At 40.2% G+C, this 26150-nt stretch overlaps 1 protein-coding gene across 2 annotated transcripts in view; it reads left to right on the top strand.

The window, feature by feature from the left end:
* Nfatc3 (nuclear factor of activated T cells 3) overlaps positions 1-26150 on the top strand; it is a 66913-nt gene that overhangs the window by 37180 nt on the left and 3583 nt on the right. The window contains exons 8-10 of one of the 2 annotated variants that reach the window (XM_075977196.1): positions 1820-1946; positions 6561-7559; positions 18749-18852. In XM_075977196.1, the coding sequence (XP_075833311.1) occupies positions 1820-1946; positions 6561-7559; positions 18749-18849 (1227 nt within the window). In that variant the 3' untranslated portion in view covers positions 18850-18852. The remainder of the gene's footprint in view (positions 1-1819; positions 1947-6560; positions 7560-18748; positions 18853-26150) is intronic. The other variant, XM_075977195.1, reaches the window with a different exon arrangement.

Here is a 26150-nt window from a genome sequence, read left to right as displayed (position 1 = left end):
GAGAAAAAGAAAGATTAGAATTTTTAGGTATTCAGATTAAAGTTTAAGAAAATAAACAAGCCTAGTGGCAGTGGCCCATGCCTTTAATCCCAGCATGTGGGAGACAGAGGCAGAGGCAGGCCAGGTATGGTGATGCTAGCCTTAAATACAGTACTCAAGAAGCAGACCAGGAGGGATGTTAAGGCTGAGGCTGTTCACAAGTTCAAGGCTAATAACATGTTCCTCCTAGCCCCCCAAAGTGACTGTTGTAGCTAGTTTTGTATTCAGTTACTAGAGAAGAGAGAACTTCAGTCGAGAAAAAGCTTTCATAAAATCAGGCTGTAGGCAAGCCGGTAGGGCATTTTCTTGTTAGTGATTGATGTGGGCTGATGTCCTTGGTTTTATAAGAAAGCAGGCTGAGCAAACTCTGGAAAGCAAGCCAGTAAGCAGCACCCATCAATGGCCTCTGCATCAGCTCCTAACTCCAGGTTCCTGTCCTGTTTGAGTTTCTGTCCTGACTTTCTTCAATGATGACAGTAATATGGAAGGATAAGCCAGATAAATCCTTTCCTCCCCAAGTTGTTTGGTCATAGTGAGTGTGTAATCACAGCAATATTAGGACTAACTAGGACAGTGACTATACTTCTTTTTTGTCCTTTTTTTTTTTTTCTAGACAGGGTTTCTCTGTAACTTTGGAGCCTGTCCTGGAACTCACTCTGTAGACCAGGGTGGCCTTGATCTCACAAAGTTCTGCCTGCCTCTGACTCCTGAGTGCTGGGATGAAAGACGTGTCACTGCTGCCCAGCAACTGTACTTTTCTTAAAAAACACCAACTTTGTTTCATGGGACAAGCCCCTAGTGATTTGTCTTTGAACACACTTCCTAACACCACAGCTACTCATTAAACCATTAAGCCTTCCAGAATCCTTACTGAAAGAAACTATGATCTTGCATCTTGATTGGAATAGAGGCAATCTTTTCTAGACTACAATATATTATTTTCCACAGTGCTTCCTAAAGACATGGAACAGTTACATGGATGATCAGATTTGATTTTGAATAAAGGTTTTCACTTTGTATATAGGTTTTATATACTTTCCAGTTAGAAGTTTTGAGTATAAATCTCATACTAAGAAATCTAACCCAGGGACTGAAGAGATGAATCAGCAGTTAAGGGCACTTGTTGCACTTGTAGAGGACCTGAGTTTGGTCCCCAGTACCCATGTGTTGGCTAAGAACCTTCTATAACTTCATTTCCAGAGGATCCAAAAATCTTCTGACCTCCTTGGGTACTATATGCATGTGCACAGACATACTTATAGGCAAGCACTCATATATTTAAAATTTAAAAAAGAAAAGTATAATATAACTTGAAGAATGTTAAACATGATCATATTCTGAAGTGGGCCTTTTATTAAGATATATATCTTAATGTTGAGTAGAGTCACATATTTCAGTACGTAGTATGTAATAAGATGTTATCTATTTATTTTAAAAGGTCTTACAATGTAACTCAGTCTGGCCTTGAATTTGTTATCTATCTGCCTCTACCTTCTGAGTGCTGAGGTTACAGATGTACATCACTATGCCTAACAACTCTCATTTTTGCTACAACTAATTGGGCAGGTAAAAATCAATTTCTTCTTTAGTGATTAAAGATTTTTTGTCTGTCAACAAGATACTGGTGTAAATGATTTATATGACTAGTTGATGTGCATAATCTTCTGTGACAGGGAGAGCTTGTATTAAGGGTTAAGTCTCATGAGTTGCTCTGAGTTTGGCAGGTGCATTTCATTTTTAGTTATGCGTATAACACAGTGTTGCTTTCCTTGTTCCTTAGGCTCACATTGTCCTTGAAGTTCCTCCCTATCATAACCCAGCAGTTACAGCTGCAGTGCAGGTGCACTTTTATCTGTGCAATGGCAAGAGGAAAAAAAGCCAGTCTCAACGTTTTACTTACACACCAGGTACAAGAAATTGTGATGGTTTAGAGTTTTCTTTCATAAGAATTTTGCATTAAAATGTTTAATGTTAATGACAACATATTATTTCTTCTTTTCTTCATTTATGAAAACATAATTGAAATGCCACTACATTTCTCCTTTTTATATAAAATAAAAGAGGTTATAACTAATATAAGAAAAAGTATATGCAGTAAGTACAACAACTATGTACAATATATACAGGCAATAAATACATCAACAATGTCTAGCCCATTTGCATTTTTTTTTGTTTTTTTTGAAACAGAATTTCCTTGTGTAGCCCTGGCTTTCTGGAACTTGCTCTGTAGACCAGGCTGGCCTCGAACTCATCCAGCTGTCTCGCCTTCCAAGTGCTGGGATTAAAGGTGTGTGTTACCACTACCCAGCTGCAACATAGTCTTAGAATTTGTATTGACTTTAAATATTAGGATTAAAAGATGGAATATAGGTTTGAACTTTTCAGAAGTTCTCAGAAATCACCAACAGTGTAAGAAGGGAAAATGTGCGTGCTCTTGGATCATGAATTTCCATTGTGCTTTTAATACCAAGGGGTTAGTATGTCCATGGTGTCTTCATTTTTTTTTTTTTCTTAGACAGGGTTTCTGTGATATGGAGCCCTGACTGTCCTGGAACTCCTTATGTAGACCAGGTTAACCTCACACTTAGAGATCCATTTGCCTCTGCCAGTCTTCCAAGTGCTGAGATTAAAGGTGCACACCACCATGATGCAACTTTTGCTGCATTTTCATCTGATAAATGATAGTTGTTTCAGTCTGTGAGCTAGGGATATAACGTTGATGTCAGAGTTTTTGATTTTATGGTACCACTAACCACGGATGTATCCATGCCACTTTTTGCAACCATTAAGGATGATTTAATTTTCTAGTCCCCTCCTCCCCCCCAGAAACAAGTGTTTTTTTTTGTGTGTGTGTAGCCCTGGTTGTCCTGAAACTCACTGTATAGATCAGGCTGACCTGAAAACTCACAGAGATCAACCTGCTTCTGCTTCCCAAATGCTGGGATTAAAGGTGTGTCAGCACTACTTGGCTCTAGGTTGTTGTTTTTTTTTAATGACATACCTATTACATTTAGTAATATATACTAATAGTTACATTAGTTAAAGAACAGATATTTGGAAAAGATTTAATTAATAATAATAATGATAATTAAGGAACAAGAGGCTGCAGAGATGGCTCAGCAGTTAAGAGCACTGCCTGTTCTTCCAGAAGACCTGAGTTCAATTCCCAGCAATCACATGGTGGCTCATGACCATCTGTAATGAGATCTGGCATACTCTTCTGGCATGCATGCCTGCATGACGACAGAAAATTGTATATATAGTAAATAAATCTTTTTTAAAAACCCAAATATTTATAGAGGTTTTCTCTGTAGGCATTGTGCTTGTCACCAAGGCATGGGCATGGGATAATTTTTTCTTTTTTCTTTTTCTTTTTTTGTTTTGTTTTGTTTTGTTTTTTGTTTTTCTAGACAGGGTTTCTCAGTAGCTGTTGAGCCAGTCCTGGAACTCATTAACTCATTCTGTAGACCAGGCTGGCCTTGAACTCACAGAGATCCTAAGTGCTTTGCCTTCCAAGTGCTGGCATTAAAGGCGTGCACCAACACTGCCCAGCTAGAATAATAGTAATTTAAAAACATTGTAATGAGGGGCTGGAGAGATGGCTCAGTGGTTAAGAGCATCAAAAACAAAAACAAAAAAACCATTGTAATGAACCTTCCTCTCCAAGATTTACTCTTTCAAAAACTTGTTTAAATTCATTTTAAATTTTTAACTTACATGTATGGTTGTTTTGACTGCATGCGTATCTGTGTTCCGCATGCATGTCCAGTGTTGGTAGAGGCCAAAGGGGGCTTCAGATTCTCTGAAACTGGAGTTAGAAATAGTTGAGTCCCATGTGGGTGCTGGAAATTGAACCTCTGTAGTTCCTCTGCAAGAACAACCAGTGCTCTTAACTATAGCCATCTCTCCAGCTCCTTTCCTTGTGTTAAAGCTTTTACCCTGTATATACTAAGTCAAAAGAATCAACAGTTTATTTGAGAGGGTGAGAGGGTGAGAAGGTGGTGGTTGTTTGCTTATTTAGAAGGGTTTTTTCTTTTTCTTTTCTTTTTGTTTTGTTTTGAAACAGATTGGGTCTCACTCTATAACTGCCCTGGGATTCAATTTGTAGCCCAGGCTGACCTAAAACTCTTGGGAATCCTCCTATCTCAGCCTCCTGGGTGCTAGAATAATAGGTATATGCCGCCATATAATTCTGGTTATTATTAAGGGTTATTCATTTGTCATATATATATCAGACTGGCTATGCTACATTTATAGTCTATAAGGACTTCTTATGGGGTCTGGAGAGATCGCTCAGAGGTTAAGAGAAGGACTACTCTTACAGAGGTTCTGAGTTCAATTCCCAGCAACCCAGTGGTGGCTCACAACCATCTATAATGAAATCTGGTGCCCTCTTCTGGTGTGCAGGCAGAACTCTGTATCATAATAAATAAATCTTAAAAAAAGAAAGAGTTCATATGTTTTTATATCAAGCTCTTGTGGTTAATGGGATTATAGAATTTTATGAGACTTATAATATGTAATGTGTAACAGATGTTACATTTTTCAGAGCTTGGGATGTAGTTCAGTAGTGAAATTTTTGCTTAGCCCTGAGTTCACTCTCCATAGCCACCAGGGACTTCCTGTAATTAATCCAAAGACTTTTGGAGACAGAGGCAGGAAGATGAATTTCAGGCATGCTTGGTGTACATAGCAGTGGTAGGCCATTCTGTGTCAATGAGTAGTAGGGATTTTTTGTTTGTTGGTTTGTTTGTTTGGTTTTTTAACTCATAACTGAAGAGTTAGATTTATATGTCAGGAACCCACAAAAGTTTTAAAAAAAAATAACTCGGGGCTGGAGAGATGGCTCAGAGGTTAAGAGCACTGACTGCTCTTCCAGAGGTCCTGAGTTCAATTCCCAGCAACCACATGATGGCTCACAACCATCTGTAATGAGATCTGGTGCCCTCTTCTGGGATGTGGGCATACATGGAGGCAGAATGTTGTATACATAATTAATAAATAAATAAATAAATAAATAAATAAATTAAAAAATAACTCAAACAGTGAACGTGTTTTAAATATTCAGGAATGGGAGTATTGGTGAATATCAACTTTTTGCCTGGCAGAGGCATGTGAATCTCTGTGAATTTGAGGCCAGCCTGGTCTACAGTTCCAGGGTAGTCAGTGCTATTTAGTGAGACCCTTTCTCAAAACAAAACAGGAATATCAAATTTCTGAGGAAGGTGACAAGGGATAAGATTTTAAAAGATAGAGATTAAAGCCAGCCATGATGACACATATATGTAATCTTAATACTCAGAAGGTAAGACAGGAAAGAAGATCATGAATTACATCCTGGGCTATGTAATGAGACCGTGTCTTAAAGAAACTAAATGGAATGGACTGAAGAGGATGACTGATACCCATACTCATGAACTCATAGATCCTAAATGTCCGTGTTTTATTACTTTTAGGATATGTTTTTGTCGTTTGTTTGTTGTTTTTTTGTTTGTTTGTTTATATCCCTGACTGGCCTGGTTATTAGCTGTGTAGATCAAGCTGGTCTTGACCTCCAGAGATTGGCCTGTCTCTGCTTCTGATTCCTGAGTGCTGAGATTAAACACATATACCTCCATGCTTAGGGTGTAACTTACTGATGCTGCACTCAGATGTTATCAAGGATTGTTGTGATGAAACTCATCTCTGTCCTGAATGACGAAGAATGCTCTGTAATTACAAAAAAAGAGAAGTAGGGTGTACAAATTAGAGGTATTGATTACTACCTAATAGTGGTAGTAACTCAAAGGCAAAAGCAGACAGGAGAGGCTATGCTGCTTTCATGTTACTACCTCATGAATTGGGAGGACACGGTAAACATATAATCCTCCCAGGATGGAAGAGCACTGGACTGTAGCTATTGCCGCTGACATTATTTTCTGAGTGGAAATAAAGGGATATATACTGTATACGGACTCAAGGAAGAGTGTCACAGGTGTATTTGGACAGTCCTTGTTCAGGTAATGGCTCTCTGTAGCATTTAGCTTTTCTTCTAAAATGAATTTGGATTTTTCTATAAGGAGACCACTTGTTTGTTTCCCGGCCACTCAGCAGTTCAGACCTGAAATAATCACAGAATAAGTTATGCCATAAAATGACTATCAAGTTGGCTCAGTGAGTAAAGGCATTTTTCTGCTAAGCCTGATGACCTAAGTTTGATCCTCAGGACCTAAATGATAAAACTCCCAACAAGCCGTCCTCTGTCTTCACATATGTGCTCTGGCATATATATGCACTCACACAAACTAAATGAATGAATGTATGTTTTTAAACCAAAAATATTTGTGTGTATGTATGAGTGTACATATATATATACACACACACACACACAAATAAAACATTTTACCTCAGTTTTCTTTTCTAAAGACATTGAGTTCATCCTCATACGTGTTATAGTTATAAGCTAGAGTTATAGAATTAAGTTATGCCATAATCATTTTATGAACTGCATAATAACATTTGTTTTAATCATTTATTTTCAGTTTTGATGAAGCAAGAACAAAGAGAAGATACTGATTTGTCTTCAGTTCCATCCTTACCTGTGCCTCATTCTGCCCAGACCCAGAGGCCTTCCTCAGATTCAGGGCACACACATGACAGTGCATTGTCAGCATCGAGAAGCTTGATTTGTCCAATCCAGCCAGCATATGCATCTTTAATAACCTCATCCCATTTGCCACAGTTGCAGTGTAGGGAAGAGGGTGCTGGTAAAGAACAGCACATAATACCATCTTCAGTCATGCACCAGCCTTTTCAAGTTACATCAACATCTCCTATGGGGTCTTCCTATCAGTCTATACAAACTAATATGTATAATGGACCAACTTGTCTTCCTATGAATCCTGCCTCTAGTCAAGAATTTGATCCAGTTTTGTTTCAGCAGGATGCAGCTCTTTCTAGTTTAGTAAACCTTGGCTGTCAACCATTGTCACCATTTCATTCTTCAAATTCAGATGCATCAGAACATCTCTTAGCACATTCACCTCATTCTGTGCAAACCCCACCTCATCTGCAGTCAATGGGATTCCATTGTTCAAACACAGGACAAAGATCTCTTTCTTCTCCAGTGGCAGACCAGGTCACAGGTCAGCCTTCTTCTCATTTACAACCTATTACATACTGTCCTTCACATCCAGGATCTGCTACAGCAGCTTCCCCAGCAGCCTCTCATCCCCTGGCTAGTTCACCGCTTTCTGGGCCATCATCCCCTCAGCTGCAGTCTATGCCTTATCAATCTCCTAGCTCAGGAACAGCCTCATCACCATCTCCAGCTACCAGAATGCATTCTGGACAGCACTCAACTCAAGCACAAAGTACAGGCCAAGGAGGTCTTCCTGCACTTCCATCCTTAGTATGCCACAGTTTGTGTGACCCAGCCTCATTTCCACCTGGTGGGGCAGCTGTGAGCATTAAACCTGAACCTGAAGATCAGGAACCTAACTTTGCAACCATTGGTCTACAGGATATCACTTTAGATGATGGTAAGTCTTGTTGGCTCAACACCCCCACCATCCTTTTCCCCTACGTGTGTGTGTGTGTGTGTGTGTGTGTGTGTGTGTGTGTGCCGCGCACGCACATTTGTATTTGAGTTAGGCTGGTCTTGAACTCACTTTATAGTGGAGGGTGGCCATAAAATTCTGATCATCCCAAGTGCTAAGATTACAAACATGTACCACCAGATCCATGTAGTAACTAGAGGTTGAACACCAAAGATGTATGTGTATAATGGTGGTGATGGGGGTTTGCAGAACTGGAACTCAGTGTGCAGCTCAGGCTTACTACATGTTGATCCTTCTGTAGCACAAATAGTAAAAACACGGGTTCGCCCTGAAGATCATAAAAGCAAAGCAGCCAAACCACTAGAGAACTCTTAACCTCTGTAAAATCTTCAGACTGAGAGAGAGTGATGAGTTCCTGTCTCTTCCCGCCTTACATTCCTTTCTAGTGCTGGGATTAAAGGCACCACCACTGCACGGCCTCTATGGCTAACTAGTATGGCTGTTGGGATTAAAGGTGTGTGCCACCACTGCCTGGCCTATATGGCCGACTAGTGTGGCTGTTTTGCATTCTTGTCTTCAGGCAAGCTTTATTTATTAATATCATTACAACCTTCTCCCTTAGCTTCCCGAATAATGGGGTACAGGAATGAGGCACCATATATGTTACTGGAAAACACCATATATAGTTACCTGTGACTATCATCTAGTGAAAAGCCTAAAGATTCTGGATATATAATTTTAGTTTTCTCTCTAATTCTATATTAATCTGTCATAGGAAAGTAATTCTGGATCAGCTGTCTCCTGTTACAGGTTTGGAGAGGTTCTAGGTCCATTCCTTAATGGGAAAGCTGTCATTAAATGTCAAGTCATAGGGCTGGAATGATAAAAACAAGTGCTTTTATCAAATCAGAGTTTGATTTCCAGCATCTATATGGCAGTTCATAACCTGTGACTCTAGTCCCAGAAGATCCAATGCCTTATTTGATTTCATGGTTACTGCACATGGTACACATACATACATGCAGGCAAAACACAAAATAAAATAAAAAAAAACATTTATATGTAAAGTCCTAAGCACAAAGATCAAAAAAGACAAATAATATGTAACCTGTAAGCTTCTGGGACCTTCTAGTCATACATAATATCTAACTAGTGGCCTGTATAATGTAGGCAGTCAGATTGCTATAACCAGTTTATAAAAGATCCATATTAGAAAGTCAATAGATATATGGATGACAGATTTCATTAGAAGGATTTGGCAAGGCTTCTATAAGTCAGTGATGCTTTCAGTAAACTTGAATCAGTGGGCAACTCAGACAGTAAAGCAGAGAAATTTTCCAGGAAGAGCATGGCCTTTATAGAGATCCACCTGCTTTTGCATCCCAAGTACTAGGATAAAAGGTGTGCACTTACCACCTGGCCTCTGTGTCTGGTCTAGAGATGTAATTTTTCTTAAGCTTTTTTATGATTTTGAGGCCAGTTTTAGAACAGCCAGGGCTATACAGAGAAACCCTCTCTTGGTGGCGGGGGGGGGGGGGGGTAAATAGGGGGAAAGAATTTCTGCGTGTTATGCTGTATGTGATCTAGGTTTGGACCAAATGATATATATTAAAATATGATTTTTATAACATGCAGAAATAATTGTAGTTATGTTTTAAACTTTTTAATTAAGATTATGGTATTGTAAAACTGGACTAGTAGCCGGGCAGTGGTGGCACACACTTTTAATCCCAACATGCAGGAGGCAGAAACAGGTGGATCATTGTTCGAGACCAGCCTGGACTACAAGAGCTAGTTCCAGGACAGGCTCCAAAGCTACAGAGAAACCCTGTCTCAAAAAACCAAAAAGAAAAGAAAAGAAAGAAGAAAAAGAAAGAAGGAAAGACAAAAAACTGGACTAGTTGTTTGTCTTCATTTGTTCTTAGACTAACAGAAGCACAGCTGCAGCTCTTGCATCAGAGGATTTGTGTTTAATATAGTTCAACCTGCTGTTGTGGTGAAAACTGCCACTTGCTGGCTCTATGCAGCAACATGCTAATCCTGAATGTAGGTCAGTTTCTGAAGTTAACAATCTAGGTATTACCTCAGCTGCTTCAGTGCTGTATGTTAGCGTTAAGAAGTAGGTTGTTTTCCTTTGTTTTTTTTAAATGAAGAGCCTTGCCCAGGTTTACCTTGAATTCATAACCATTCCACCTCTGGCTTCCAAATGCTGGGATTATAGATGTTTGCGACAATGCCTGGCTTGACAGATACATTTTAAAAGCAAAGGAATAATAAACACAAGATTCAAATATGTACTGGCTGGTGTTGTTTGTCAACTTAACACAAGCTAGAGTCATCAGAGAGGAAGGAGCCTCAGTTGAGGACATGCCTTGATGAGATATAGCTGTAAGACATTTTCTCAATTAGTGAACAATTGGGGAGGATCCAGCCCATGGTGGTTGGTGCTATCTCTGGGCTAGTAGTTCTGGGTTCTATAAGAAAGTATACTAAGCAAGGCATGGGAAGCAAGACAGTAAGCAACACCCCTTTGTGGCCTCTACATCAGCTCCCGACTGCCTTCAGTGATGAACAGCAATGTGAAAATGCAAACCAAATAAACCCTTTCCTCCCCAACTTGCGTGGTGTTTCGTTGCAGCAATAGGAACACTAAGACAACATGGCTGCTTTACTGTGGTAGAGGAGACTATTATGGAGAATAAGTAGAGAAGTAAATACATCAGTTTTTTGGTGCATTTATTGGATAGTGGTTTCACTGGTGTTTATTGTATTTACATAAATATTTTATTACATTTTTATTTTGTGTGTATGTGTTTGGCAGGAGAGTCCCTAGAAATGATTGTAGACATTGTAGAGACAACTTACAAGAGTTAGTTCTTTTTCTCTCTTTATTTTTTATTTTATGTACATTGGTATGAAGGTATCAGATCTCCTGGAACTAGAGTTAGAGACAGTTGTAAGCTGTCATGTGTGTGCTGAGATTGAACTTGGGGCCTCTGGAACTGGAATACCATAACCTCTTGTAGGATACATATATGTATCATCAGCCTTCAAACATATGAAGAATTTCAAAGGTTGAAAGAATTGTTAAAGATGCTTATGTAGGGCTGGAGAGATGGCTCAGTGGTTAAGAGCACTGCCAGCCCTACCGAAGGTCCTGAGTTCAGTTCCCAGCAACCACATGGTGGCTCACAACCATCTGTAATGAAATCTGGTGCTCTCTTCTGGCCTGCAGGCATACATGAGGACAGAATACCAAGAATACTGTATACATAATAAATAGATTTAAAAAAGAATGCTTATGTAGACTTGGATTATAGAAAAGGATTCAGGACCTTAAGACACTATTACTCTGGAATATGCAGTAAGAAAAATGAGTTTCGCTAGGTGTGGTGGTACATGACTTTAACCCCAGCATTTGTGAGGCAGAGGCAGGATATATGCCAGCCTGGTTTACTACATAATGAGTTCTAGGACCATCAGGGCTACAAAATAAAGAGACCTTGTCTTTAAAAAATATATAAATAAATAAAGAGGAGGAAGAAGAGAAAGAAAACTAGTTTCTAGATCCAGTGAGAAAACATTTGAAAAGCTCTTTTGCTATATAAAGAGAGTTTATGTATCTACAAAACAATTTAGTTGTAGACTTTTTAAAAAATTAATTGCTAGATGTGGTGGCGTGCACACTTTTAATCCTAATGTTGAAGAACAGAGTCAGGCAGATCTCTGAATTGGACCCCAGCCTGATCTACATAGTGAATTCCAGTTCAGCCAGTGAGATCCTACTTCAAAAAAATCAAAACAGACAAAAAAATTAATTTAATTTATATGTATGAGTGTTGTTTCTACGTACCACAAGGTGTCCCTCATGCCCTCAGATCCCCTGTGAACAGGGCTACAGATGGTTACAAGCTGCCATGTGAGTGCTGGGAAAAGTTGACAGTGTTCTTAACCATGGAACCATCTCTTCAGCTCCAGTTGTAGCCTTTTTAATAACAAGATGTAAATTATTAGGCTTATTGGTATAGACATTGATTAGAGAGCTAAGCATTCTCACAGTATGCTGTGGCTACAAATATTATGACTGGAGTTGAATCCAGGTTTGTGTGAAATTTAACTACTCTTGCATGTGTTTAATAGGTTTTTTTTGTTTTTGTTTTGTTTTGTTTTTTATGTATACAGTGTTCTGTCTGCATGTATGCCTGCAGGCCAGAAGAGGGCACCAGATCTCATTACAGATGGTTGTGAGCCACCATGTGGTTGCTGGGAATTGAACTCAGTGCTCTCAACCTCTGAGCCACCTCTCCAGCCCCTGTTTAGTAGTTTCTAAAATAACTCTGATTTGTTTCTTTGTATATCCTGGACTCTGTAAATATAGCAGTAGCTTTCTAAAGTCTGCCCTGGGTGAAAAAGCAAAACCAATTGTTTAAGATATGTTATTCTATTTTATTATTTGTGTCCTCTTTCCAAGCTACTTAGAAGATGGGTTTTGATCTTCGTTTTTGTTTGTTTTTGATTTTTTTTGGGATGGGGTTTTTCTGTGTGTGTGTTCCTGACTGTCCTGGAATTCGCTTCTTGACCAGGCTGGCCCCAAACTCAGAAACCCACTTGCCTCTGCTTCCTGACTTCTAGTACTAAAAGCATGCGCCGTCACTGCCCAGTTGAAGATGGATTATTACTAGGGTCAAAAGTTTTGTTTGGATGGGGCAGTGGTGGTACATGCCTTTAATCCTAGCACTCAGGAGGCAGAGGCAGACGGATCTCTGTGAATTTGAGGCCTTCCTAATCTACAAGGGCTAATTTCAGGACAGCTAGAACTGTTAGAGAAACCCTGTCTCGAGGGGGAAAAAAGCTTTGTTTAGGGGCTGGTTTTCCCACTCTTAATGCTCTCTGGTAATTTTCCCTGTACCTTGGAAGATGCTATAGATATCTCATCTAGGGAGCTGGAGAGATTGCTCCGAGGATAACAGCGCTGACTGCCCTTCCAGAGAATCCGGGTTCAGTTTTCCAGTTCCCACATGATATCTGACAACCACCTTTAACTCCAGTTAGAGAGGATCTGATGTCTTCTTCTGGCCTTTTAGAGCTCAGCATGCATGTGATACATAGACATACATCCAGGCAAACATTCAGTATGAATAAATAAAATATTTTAAAAAGATTTCTCATTTGCAACTGAGCATTCAACAGTGACTTATTCTCAGCACTTGAAATGGTTGTAAGTTTCTATAGTAACTCCACTTGCCACATCTAGGGATGGATGGACCTGACTAAGTTGGCAAGAGAATGAAGAAAAGCTAAGATTAGATGGACTGGGCTTTTTGATTTAGAAGCCTCAGTACACCTGAAGCTCGGTTTGTTTATTATCAGGTACTATGTATACATATTTATTGTATAGTATACATTTGAATAGAGAGGCAGCATTATTGCATAATGCTGAATCAGGAGGGTAGGATTTATTGAATACAGCTGAATCAAGAAGACAAGTTTAGCTTATCCCAGTGGGAGCAATCTTCAGCTTATAAATATTGGGTGGAGAAGGCTATTTTTCTGCTCACATTATCAGCTATTTCCTGCACACGTCAACATCCACAAATGAACCACAGGAAGGCTTTGCCATCCCTCTGAGCCTTGGTCTGAGGCCTGGGTCCTTGACGTGCCCATGCCAACACCACACATCCACTTAGGACTTCATTTACTCGGCTTTTTCTGCTCCCCACATTTCTCCCTTATTTCTTAGATGTTCAGAATGGATCTTGTTGTTTGTTTTTGTTTTTTGGGGGTTTTTTTTGGTTTGGTTTTTTTTTGTTTTTCGAGACAGGGTTTCTCTGTGGTTGTGGAGCCTGTCCTGGAACTAGCTCTTGTAGACCAGGCTGGTCTTGAACTCACAAAGATCCACCTGCCTCTGCCTCCCAAGTGCTGGGATTAAAGGCGTGCGCCACCACCGCCCGGCGAGTTTTGAAGATTGTTAAGGATAATTTTTGCAATAGTAGCAGGAGAAACCAATTTAATCTAAGCCTTTTGCTTTTCTAGGATATGCAAATATAATTGGCCTCACCTACGCTATCATTACTCTGAATCCAAGCATCCATTAGATGAATCCCAGCTAATTCTGTTATCTAATTTGCAGGGTTGTAGTCCACCCCACATAGTTGAGTGGAGCTTATTGGAACTCCAGCTGGTTACAGCAGTACCCTCAAAAACAGAGAGACTCAGTATAAACAGGTCAGGAGGATGTGACCGAGCCACTGGATGAAAAAGCATAGGACCACTAGACTTCTTCCCTGACTCCTTACATGAATACCAGACACAACTGGTAGCATATAAAGCCTTCAAGATTTTTCATTTTGAATGCTGGGCAGTGGTGGTGCACACCTTTAATTCTAGCACTAGGGAGTCAGAGGCAGGTAGATCTCCGAATTTGAGACCTCTTCCATCTGTCTGTGCTTTCCCATTCCTTGCTTTTGGCTACTTTCTTGTCCTCCAGTGTACAGCAGCCTCTGTTGTACTGAGGTCACATCTGGGCTCTGGAGATTCAGGCCACTGAAAGGCCAAATCATGTGGCTCACATAGCTACCCAGAGCCCCACCTCTATGTGTCTGTAACTGGCGGAGCTGCCTTTTCTTATTTTTCTTAATGTTAACATGAAAGCAGTTAGACCCAAAGCAAAAAAGCAGGAACATGCTCTATTCCTTAGTCGCTCTCCTGTTTCTTTCTGAAGTCGCCAAACTTACTGTTTCTTTTCCAAGAAACAAAGGACATAGTCTCCTGAACATAGTCTAAGAATTGATGAAGCTGCAATGCTTCCATCCCACTTCTGAGTTTCCCAAAATCTCCCAAAGCACCAACATGTAACTCCTTAGCTCTAGATTTAATGTGTTAACTGCCTGCCTGTCTCTAGATATTCTACCTGTCCCAGTGTTTTATACCTAACAAACTGAATTGTGCTCCCCTCTCTTCCTTTATTTGTTCCCTTTTTTTTTTTAAGTTTTTCGAGACAGGGTTTCTCTGTAGCTTTGGAGCCTGTCCTGGCACTAACTCTTGTAGACCAGGCTGGCCTTGAACTCACAGAGATCCCCTTGCCTCTGCCTCCCAAGTGCTGGGATTAAAGGCGTGCACCACCACCGCCCGGCTTGTTCCTTTATTCTTATTTCTTCTTTATTCCATTACCTATAACATCCTTTTGTCTGACCAGTAAGAGGTCCCTGTAGTCAGGTGTGCATGTTTATGTTCCTGATCACATCCCCATCTGGGTACCACTTTGCTGGGTTCTTGTACAACTCCAGGGACCTGACCTGACTGGGGCAGTAGTGGAATGGAGAAATGACAGATGGGAACATGCAAATAGGCTAGGGTTGGGTAGACTGGGCTCTGTGATAGAGAAACCTCAGCACCCATATTTATCATATACATTTGAGCAGAGAGGCAGGGTTGTTGTGTACAGCTGAATTAAGATGACAGGTTTAGCTAATCTCAGTAGGAGCAGTCTCTGTAGGGGAACAGTCTTCAGGCCATAAATATCTGCATAGAGAAAGCTGTGGAGGGCTTTTTCTGCACACACCGTCAGCCTCCACACATGGACCAAAGGAAGGCTTTGCCATCCCTCTGAGCTTTGCCATTTTTTTTTCATGGATCTGAGGTTATGGTCATTTACATGGTTGTGTGCATATCAACAGCACACATTCACTCAGGACTTTCTCCACTTTGCAACCATCCATTGCAAAAAGAAGTTTCTCTGACCAAATCTAATAGCAAGACTAATGTAGGGACATAAACATGAATATTTAGAAGGCAGGTTATCGTGCTGATTCAGCAAAACACTTAGCTTCCTAATTGTTTTAAAATAAGTGTTTTATCTCACCAGCCACAGATTTTTGCCCAGGTTTACAGTATCAGGTGTGAATTTTCTTCTTAGGAACAGGCCTTAATTCAACCAGAAAGCAACTTCATAGCAGTCATGCCTCTGTGGCAGCAGTGTGCCCGTCTCTTTTGGCAGGTCAGTGGTCTAGCGTATCAAGTCCACAGTAGACTAAGACAGTTCTTACCAAGCAGCCTGAAGAGCATCTTCCAGCACTGTAAAAGCTATCCAGCAAAGAAGAAACTTTTCGTTCAGTTCTAGCTTGATTCCTGTATCCTGCAATCAAAGCATGTGGTGTTGTCTGTTACACAGTCAGCATCAGTAGCAATAGCCTGTATTGTTTAGGGGTCTCAGAGGCCTTCTTGGCCAACTTTTAACTGTCTTGAAACTGTTTTTTAATGCTCAATTTTTTTTTTAATATTAGTTAGATATTTTGGTGCACACCTTCTGTCCCAGCACCTGGGAGGCAATGACAGAAGGATCTTAGAGGCCAATCTAATCTATATGGCAAGTTCTAGGACTACATAGTGAGACCCTGTCTCAAAAAATTGTATTTGGGCTGGAGAGATGGCTCAGCAGTTAAGAGCACTGGCTGTTCTTTGAGAGGTCCTGAGTTCAATTCCCAATCACTACATGGTAGCTCACAACCATCTATAGTGAGATCTGGCACCCTCTTCTAACCTGCATGCATATATCCAAATACATAAATAAATTTTTAAAAAATTATATTTAATTTTTAATAATTTTTCCTTTTTATTGGCTGTATTTTTGGTTTGGTTTCATACTTAAGATTTGTCATATTTTTTTAGAATTAAGTTTTAGCTTTCTAATTTAGGTCTTTGGTCCATCTTGAATTTTTATATGCTACATAAGGTAAGGATCCAGGCTGGGTGGTGGTGGTGCACACCTTTAATCCCAACACTCAGGAGACAGAGGGAGGCAGATCTCTGAGTACAAGGCCAGCCTGATCAACAAAGTGAGTTCCAGGACAGCTAGGGCTACACAAAGAAGCCCTGTCTCAAAAAACGGAAGGAGGGAGGGAGGGAGGGCATCTGTGTGTCGTGTGTGTGTTGATTTAATACTCACACTTCAATTATTAGCACTAATTTTAAATACTTTTTAAATCTTTTGTTTATTTTTGTATGTATTAATGTTTTGCCTGCATGTGTACCTGTGCACCATGTGTGTGCTTGGTGCCTTGAAGGACAGAAGAGGGTTTCAGATCCTTTCAAACTGGAGTTCTAGACAGTTCTGTGTAAGAGTGACGAGTGCTCTTCACCTCTGAGCCATCTCTCCAGCCCCCAGCACTAACAGGTTTTGAGAAGTATTCTCTTGCAGCACAGACTGGCCTTGAACTAGCTGTATAGCTGGGGTAGGCCTTGAACTGGTCTTTCTGTCTCCATCTATTAAGTGTTGATATTATGGACTTGTGCTGCTATGATAGCTTTTGGCAATAACATTTTTATGTGTGTATAGAGGGAATCTTTTGGGATTGGTTTTTGTTGGTGGTGGTGGTTTTGTTTTTTTAATTTTGTTAGTTTGTTAAGAAAGGGTTTTTACCCACAGCCTTGACTGTCCTGGAACTCTCAGTAGACCAGGTTGGCCTTGAACTCCCTAAAAGTGTGCACATTTCACCACCGCCACTGTCTTTTAGGGTCAAATGCGTAGATGGTGCCGTTTGTGAATAGAAGCAGTTTTACAACTTCCCCTGATCTTGAGGAAAGCTTTTTGTCCTCCACCCATGAGTATTATAATAACTGTGAGTTAAGGCCGGGCGGTGGTGGCGCACACCTTTAATCCCAGCAGTGGCAGGTGGATCTCTGTGAGTTCGAGGCCAGCCTGGTGTACAAGAGCTAGTTCCAGGACAGCCAGGGCTACTACACAGAGAAACCCTGTGTAGAAAAACCAAAAAGAAAATAAAAAAATAATTGTGAGTTTGTCATGTGTAGCTTTTATCATAAGGGAATTCCTTCTATTCCTAGCTTATTGTTTTTATTTTGAAAAAGCTTTGAATTTTGTGACATAGTTTTTCCATCAGCTGTTTTTTATTCCTAAATTCTGTTAATGTTGTGTATTTATTGGTTTTTGTATTAAATCATCATTGCTTTCCTGGATAAAATCCACTTAGTCTATATATATATATATATATAATCACACAACCCACCCACACTTTGAGTCTGTTTATAACAAGATTGGGCACACTTAGAATGGATGATTTTAAGTGACCTCTTAGAAATTGAGACAAAAAAACTTGAGGCATAAAATAGAATGGATGATTTTAAGTGACCTCTTAGAAATTGAGACAAAAAAACTTGAGGCATAAAAAAAATTATATGACAAATCTCTGGGTTTTGTTTTTAAACCCCTTTGTAAGGTGCACTACAAATTAGTTCATCTTTTGTTTGCTTAAGATGAGGATATCAATTAGTGTTTAGAGATACTACATACAGATTCTTTCCTTCCAGAGTGGAATTATAGTGTTGTACAATAAAGGCCCAGAATAGTTCATATAGGTCAAAGGAGGGGGCTTTTGAACTTCTTATCTACAGTAATAAAAACTGTGTATTTTAACTGAATTTACCTCCTTAAAGCCATAATTGTAGCCAAGCAGTGGGGGCAAATGTCTTTCATCCCAGCACTTGGAGGCAGAGGGAGGTGGATCTCTGAGTTCAAGGCCAACCTTGAACATGGTGAGTTCTAGGACAGTTAGCCAAGGCTACACAGAGAAACCCTGTCCCAGGGGGCAGGAGAGGGGAGCTGTAATTGTAACTCATTTAAAAGCATTACCTTGGCCTGGCGGTGGTGGCGCACTCTTTTAATCCCAGCACTCGGGAGGCAGAGGCAGGCGGCTAGTTCCGGGATGGGCACCAAAGCTACAGAGAAACCCTGTCTCGAAAAACCAAAATAAATGAATAAATAAATAAATAAATAAAGCATTACCTTTTTAGTTAAAAGTCATTCAAGGCTGGGTGGTGGTGGCTCATGCCTTTAATCCCAGCACTTGGGAGGCAGAGCCATTTTAAGGCCAGCCTGGTCTACAAAGTGAGTTCCAGGACAGCCAGGGCTACACAGAAAAACCCTGTCTCGAAAAACAAAGTGACAGCAATAAATCATTTATTACCTTAATTTTCTGGACTTCCAGTATTAGATTGCCTAACAAAATATGGGGAGCCATTGTATGTAAAAGTAATTGATACATAAAAGAATTAAATTCCTCTTACTCTCAGGTAACAGAACTGAAAACAGTCAGTGTAGTGGATTTTCACCCTCTGGTTTGTTCCATTTAGTAGTGATGTTGTCTTCTCTGACACAGACCAGTTTATGTCTGACTTGGAACACCAGCCATCAGGTTCAGCAGTGAAATGGCCTAATCACAGTGAGCTCTCATGTCCAGTTCCTTTCTGGAGAATCTAGAGGGTGAGTGTTGATTGAAATGTGTCATTGTTCTTGTGCCCTCATCTGGTATTTGCATGTCATGGCTGGATTTGCATGTGCTATAAAGGAGGGGTATGCACAGGCATTTTCTTGGTAGGCCCATTCATTGTCTTTGTAGGAACACTTTGACTCTAAGATTCTGCTTTTAAAATCCAACCACACTAAGCTTCTCACACCTGAACTTAAAATTTTAGATTGTTTTAATGAATAGCAAGTATTTAATTAGATTTGTTAGAACAAAGGGACTTCTCAGTATATAAATTTTATGGCTTAGGTACTAAGTAAGTTTGGTTGCTTGTCTGGTGAAATAACTCCATGGGCAAAGGTGCCTGTCACCAAGCCTAACCTGAGTTCAATCCCTAGGACTCGCGTGGGAGGAGGGAACTGACTCCCTCAGATTGTCCACAGACCTCCACTGTAGCATGGGCACACAGGCACGCATACACAATAAATACAGTTTTTCAAAAATAAAGTTTGGTTGCTAATCAGGTGTATTAAGCCTACACAGTTCTGATTAAATACTTGTAAGTTATATTTAAGACAGTATATAATAGAAGGTAAAGCAGAAAATTGTGTCCAGTTTGAAGAACGACCTAGAATATTCAACTTTGATCTGCCTCAGACCCACATTTGTGCCCTGTAGTTCAGCTTGTGGCTCCACAGTTTCTGTAAGAATAAGACCACAGCCTTTGGCTTCTGAACCTCAGCATCTGTCTAGGAAGTCTTCCCTCGCTGTCAGATCAACTCTTTCTTTTTTTTTTTTTTTTTTGTTTTGTTTTTTTGGTTTTTCGAGACACGGTTTCTCTGTGGCTTTGGAGCCTGTCCTGGAACTCCCTTTGTAGACCAGGCTGGCCTTGAACTCAACAGAGATCCTCCCGCCTCTGCCCCCCTGGTGCTGGGATTAAAGGCGTGCGCCACCACTGCCCGGCTCAGATGGATTCTTTTGGGTTTTTTTTTTTGTTTTTTTGTTTTTGTTTGTTTGTTTTTCGAGATAGGGTTTCTCTGTGGCTTTGGAGGCTGTCCTGGAACTAGCTCTGTAGACCAGGCTGGTCTCGAACTCACAGTGATCCGCCTACCTCTGCCTCCCGAGTGCTGGGATTAAAGGCGTGCGCCACCAGCGCCCAGCTGCCATGAATTTATATTTAGAAATGGCCATACAGGGGGCTGGATAGATGGCTCAGCAATTAAGAGCACTGGCTGTTCTTCAGAGGGCCTAAGTTCAATTCCCAGCAACCACATGGTAGCTCACACCCATTTGTAATGAGATCTGGTGCCCCTTCTTGCCTAAAGGCATACATGCAGGCAAAACACTGTAGACATAATAAATAAATAAAAAAACAAACCTTTAAAAAATGTTCAAAAAAGGAAAAGAAGAGGTCATACAAAGCATGATTAATACTCAGTATTTTAAGATATTTTTGAGCTGGGCGACCGTGGTGCATGCCTTTAATGCCAGCACTCAGGAGGCAGAGGCAGGCGGATCTCTGTGAATTTGAGGCCAGTCTGGTCTACAAGAGCTAGTTCCAGTACAGCTAGGGCTGTTACAAAAAGAAACCCTGTCTTGAAGAAAAAAAAAAAAGATTTTTTTTTTTGTATGAATGTTTGGTCTGCATGCATGTGTATCATATGTGTGTCTGGTGATTGTAGAAACCAGAAGAGGGCATTGGGTCCCCTGGAATTGGAATTATATACAGGTGGTTTTGAGCCGTCTCTCTAGCCCCAATATTTTAGGAGTTCGAAACCTCCTGATTATCAGATAGGATATTAGAACCCTGGATTTCTGGCTTCTTTCAAAATCCAGGCCTATTCTGGTGTCATGTAATTCTTGTCTGTGATAGGGATAAAGTGTTAGCTGTTGGAGGGGTATGTGTCCTAGTTAGGGTTATTGTTGCTGTGATGAAATGCCAGGACCAGAAGCAACTTGGGGAAGAGAGGTTTTATTTTACTCACAGTTCCATGTTCATCATCAAAAGCAGTGAGAGCAGACAGGAACCTAAGCAGGGCAGCAACCTGGCTGGAGGCAGAAGCTGATACAGAGACCATGGAGGAGTGCTGCTTGCTGGTTTGCTCCCTGTGACTTTCTCAACCTGCAGTTCTTTTTTTTTTAATCATTTTTTTATGATTATTTATTTACTTATTTATTTATTTATTATGTGTGCAGAGCATTCCTTCCATGTATGCCTGCAGGCCAGAAGAGGGCACCAGACCCCATTACAGATGGTTGTGAGCCACCATGTGGTTGCTGGGAATTGAACTCAGGACCTTTGGAAGAGCAGACAATGCTCTTAACCTCTGAGCCATCTCTCCAGCCCCTCAACCTGCAGTTCTTATAGATCACAGGACCACTAGCCCAGAGGTGGATCCACCCACATCATTCACTACTTGTGAAAATGCCCTTTCAGGCTTGCCTGTAGCTTGATTTTATGGAAGCATTTTCTCAAATGAAAAAATAGATTAATCTCTCAGATAACTAGTTTGTGTCAAGATGACATAAAAATTAGCCCAGTATTGAAAACTTTAGAGAATTATAATAGCCAGAGGACTTAAAATAATTTTGTGTTGGGAATGGTTGGTGTGTGTCTTTAAACCCAGCCAGCACTTGGAAGCTGGGGTAGATGGTTGGATCTCTGTGAGTTCAAGATTAGCTTGGTCTACATAGTTAGTTCCAGTTCTAGTATTTAATCCAGTGTTCTTCCTATATGTAGAGCAGCAGTTTGTCAGTAGTGATGTTTATCATTAGTTAGGATGGTTTAATAAAAAATATGTGTATATAGTTAGTAGAAGGTGAAACAGAGCAGAAACAAAACTCAGATGACAAACTATGGTCTGGTAAAATGGCTCAATGGTTAAGAACACTTGTTGCTCTTCCAAAGGACCTGGGTTCAATTCCCTGCACCCATATAATGTGTCGAACCATCTGTAACACTGTTCTGACCTCCTCAGATACCAGGCACTACACATGTGCACAGATACACATGCAAGAAAACACTTACAGAGTTTAACATTTAAAAAAAAAATGTTAAACTGAAAGAATTTAGAGGGGAATGTGAGATCTAATGCTATTTGCTTGCTTTTTTCATTTCCTCCTTTCTTTCTTTCTTTCTTTTCTTTTCTTTTCTTTTTCTTTTTTTCTTCTTTTTAAGATGCTAACCTCCCCAGGGAAGATGATACTGATGATGGAAAGTGACAAACATTGATAGAGTGAGGTCTTGGAAAGGATTGAAAGTGCTTATATTGGGATGAGTAATGATTTATAACTTCAGAGCTCAAATTTACCTCAAAGAGTACCATGTTTTTGGGCCATTGGTAGACTAGATTAGTAAAAGATAAGTAGATTCTTCTGTGGGCCAGGAATGTGGCTCAGTTATAGCGTGCTTATCTAGCATGCAAGAGCTCTGAGTGTGCTCCAGAACGGGTGTGGTGAAACTCCTCAGTCTCATGCCTTGACTCAAATTAAAAAGAAGTATTTATTTTTCAAATTTCAGTTTTTGCTGATAGGAAAAAGTACAGGCCAATACTTGAGTGTTCTTTCAAACATCTATGTAGTGTTGTCTCAGCTTCAGATTTAAGCAGATTTTTTTTTTAGAAGACCTATTTAACATTGTACATAGAGATTTCTTAAAAAGAAAGTTCTAGCTGGAATTTACTCTGTAGACCAGTCTGGCCTGAAACTTAGACATCTGCCTGCCTCTGCCTCCCTAGAGCTTGGATTAAAAGTATGCGCCACCACCACCCACCCAAAATGAAATCTTAACCATCAATATATCTTCCTTAATTGGTTGTAAAAAGCACAATGTAGCAATTTCCCTTTACCTAGTCTTAGACCCTGTAATGTAAAAAGTGAAGGTTATCTTCTGATCATTGTGCATATTTTCAATATATTCTATGGTTGAAAGGTTTATAGCATTCAGGTTAATTTTTAAATTATATTAGGACCCCTTGTCCTGCACCAGCTTTGGTGGGCAACACAGTAGAGCCAGTCCTGTTGGCAGAGGTATGGGTGAGCCAGCCCTGAAATTGTGAGCATGGGAGATAGGGGCAGCAGCCGGTTAACTAATAGGAGTTCCAATGAGGGCCCAGCATCGATAGTATATCTGATACCAGAGGCCTCAAACCAGACCAGTGACTCTGCAGTTAACATTTGCAAGTAAAGATATGGATAAAAGGGTTTACTGCTTGACTCACCGTGTCACAATACAGCTTCCATGACGAGATTGATTTTTTCTTTCTTTTTTTTCTCGGATTTTAGTTTATTTTGTGGGAGAGGCTGCAAGGACAGAGGGTGGATATGAGTGGTTGCAGAATGAGTAAGATGGAGAGGCATGATGTGAAAGACAAAATAGAAAGTATAAAAATTATGAATGGAGACATGGCGCAAGTATAAGCATGAACTTCAGTGTAAGGAGATCTCCACTGTTGAAAACTGACCAACTGTGAGTCTGGGGATAGACCTACACTTACAGTTCTAGCTGGTTGTGGGGAATGAGGGAAGAAGACCATCTGAGCTCAGGAATTGGCAACAGGGCAAAACCATGGCTCAGAAAAAAAAGTACTTGAAAGGCAGAAGCAGAGGATCAGTTGTTTAGCGTGGTTGAGTCTGCTTAGAGCTGTAGGAGACCGTGTCTCTAACAACAAAAAAGTAAAAGGGAAAAAAGATGAACATTAAAAATATTGAGAAAGCTTTGACTGCTTAAGTAAGATACCCATACAATTCAAAGCGTGGCGGCACACTCCCTTCATCCCAGTACTCTGGAGACAGAAGGTGGATCTCTGTGAGTTCAAGGTCAGCCTGGTGTGCACAGCAAATTCTAGGACAGCCAGTGCTAAATAGACCTTGTCTAAAAAAATAACAACAAAAAACCTACGTATTCTGTGTTGCCATTATGGTATCGATCTTAGTGTCTGTTTTGAGACGTTCTCACTGTGTAACTCTGGTCTACAAGTCGGATGTAGACCAGGCTGGCCTTGAATTTAGAGGTCCACCTGCCTTTACTTTTGAGTGTCAGGATTAAAGGTAAGGGTCATGTTGGGTGGTGGTGGCGCACACCTTTAATTCCAGCACTCGGAATTAAAAAGGAGAAACTTGTTTCTCTTTCTCCCAGATTTCATCAAGTAGTCACCACTTTGATTACTAAATCTTAGTCCACTGCGGAAGGAAGAGGAGAAAGAAGGAAGCCATGCAGGTGTGAGGTGCTCACGTTACAAATTAGAGGACTTTCACTAGCTACAAAGAGGATCGCTGAGAAATACAGAAAACTGGCTGAATAAACTTCAGTTACTAGTGAAGACTGTATTGTGCTGGGAGTGGTAGTGCACACCTTTAATCCCAGCATTTGAGAAGCAGAGGCAGGCGGATCTCTGTAAATTGGGTCAGCCTGGTCTACAGAGTGATTTGCAGGATAGCTAGGGCTATACAGTGAGACTCTATCTCAAACAAAAAAAAGTATAGAGACAGCAGAAAAATCCAGATATCTGCTAAATATTTGAGAATTTATTTCTGTCTTTAGCTTGAGAAGGCACATTGATCAGATTTTAGTAAATTAACAAATTTTTGAGACAGGGTCTCATATGGTAGTCCAAGCTATCCTTGAACTCCTGATCTTCCCACTTCCATCTCCCAAATACTTGCAGATAGTCCTGTAAATTCAATATTTCATGCGTTTAGTTTAGATGGTATTCTCATAACTTACCAGATAATCTAAAATTCAATCTTAGTAAACTGCTATTGAATAGTAATTACTTATAAAACAAGTTACTTACTATAAAGTAATACTAACTAGATTTCTTATCCATTTCAAATCATTTATATACCATTCCTTTATTTCTAAGTTTCTTCAAGTAAAACTGACAAAGTGACTGTTGTATGTAGCTTCCATCTTACGAAAAAAACATCTCCATTAAATTGTTTACCTATACAAGATATAATAATTATGCCTTTAATCATAGAGTTCAGGAAGAATATATGAACTCTGGTGACTTTTCTTTGTAGCTTCAAGAAATAAATATAAATTGAGGATGGGTTTTGTCTGAGACATATGTAGCCCTGGCTAGCCTGGAACTCCACTTGTACACCAGGCTGGCCTTGTAGAGATCCTTTTGCCATGCTGGGATTTTAAATAGCGCTCCCCCTCTTTTTTCCCCTTCTTCCTTTGAGACAGGATGTCTCCTAAAATATAACTCTGGTTGTACTGGAACACGCTATATAGACCAACCAGGCTAGCCTAGAGTTCACAAAGATCCACCAGTCTCTGCCTCTGCCTCATGCCCAGCCTTCTAAATAAAGTCTTAATAGTCAAAATCCATTACAAAGATGAAAGTCCCCTGAGTCAATCCTTAACACCATCCTGAGTGGAAACGGGAAAACAGCTCCTGATGGGAGGTAGAGGAAGGAGGATCTCTGTTAAGTTTGAGGCTAGCCTAGTCTACATAGTGAGCTCCAGGTCAACCAGGACTACATAGGGGAGGCCCTTCTCAAAAGCAGCCAAGCCAGGCGGTGGTGGCACAAGCCTTTAATCCCAGTACTCCGGAGACAGAGACAGACGGATCTCTGTGAGTTCGGGGCCAGCTGGTCTATAAGAGCTAGTTCCAGGACAGGCTACAAAGCAACCCTGTCTGAAAAAAAACCAATAAACAAATAAACAAGCAAATAAATAAATGAATAAAGTGGGCCAGAGTCCTCCTGAGTATTTTGTATACTTATCAATACACAAAAGACATGCCCTGATTACCTTGTTGTTCTTTATCTGGTTTTGAGGTGTGTTTTGTTGTTGTTTTTATTTTTTGCCATACCAATGCTTGTGAAATACAACTTTGAGTCCTTGTGTTTGAGAAATAGCTATAAACAGAAGCATATTCTGTTGTATAGGACATTTCAGTGCACTGCTAACTTGAGCATTTCCTTAAAAAAAAAGAAGTTTGTTGTCAATTAGTGTTTTCTTTTGCTTTGGTGACAGCAGATACTGCTGATGGTTTTTACTTTGGTTGTGCTGGCACAGACAAATTGAGGTGTTGAGATTAAGGATTGTGGCTGCTAAAAGTGGGCCAGGTGCTGTGATCTACATTCTCTATTGGCACTAGTATTGAAGACTATTGACTCTTTACTTTGGGCTTTTAGTTTTACTCTTTAAAGGGAAGAAAATGGCCAGGCATGGTGTCATACACTTTTGAGGCAGAGGCTGGTGAATATCTGAATTCTTTTTTATTTTATTTTATTTATTTATTATGTATACAGTATTCTCAGTATTCTGTCTGAAGGTATGCCTTCAGGCCAGAAGAGGGAA

This window comes from Microtus pennsylvanicus, chromosome 6 (genome assembly GCF_037038515.1).
Source record: "Microtus pennsylvanicus isolate mMicPen1 chromosome 6, mMicPen1.hap1, whole genome shotgun sequence".
In the NCBI taxonomy this organism is placed as follows: Eukaryota; Metazoa; Chordata; class Mammalia; order Rodentia; family Cricetidae; genus Microtus; species Microtus pennsylvanicus.
Note: the sequence above shows the minus strand (reverse complement) of the source record. Positions and strands in the feature narration are given on the sequence as shown.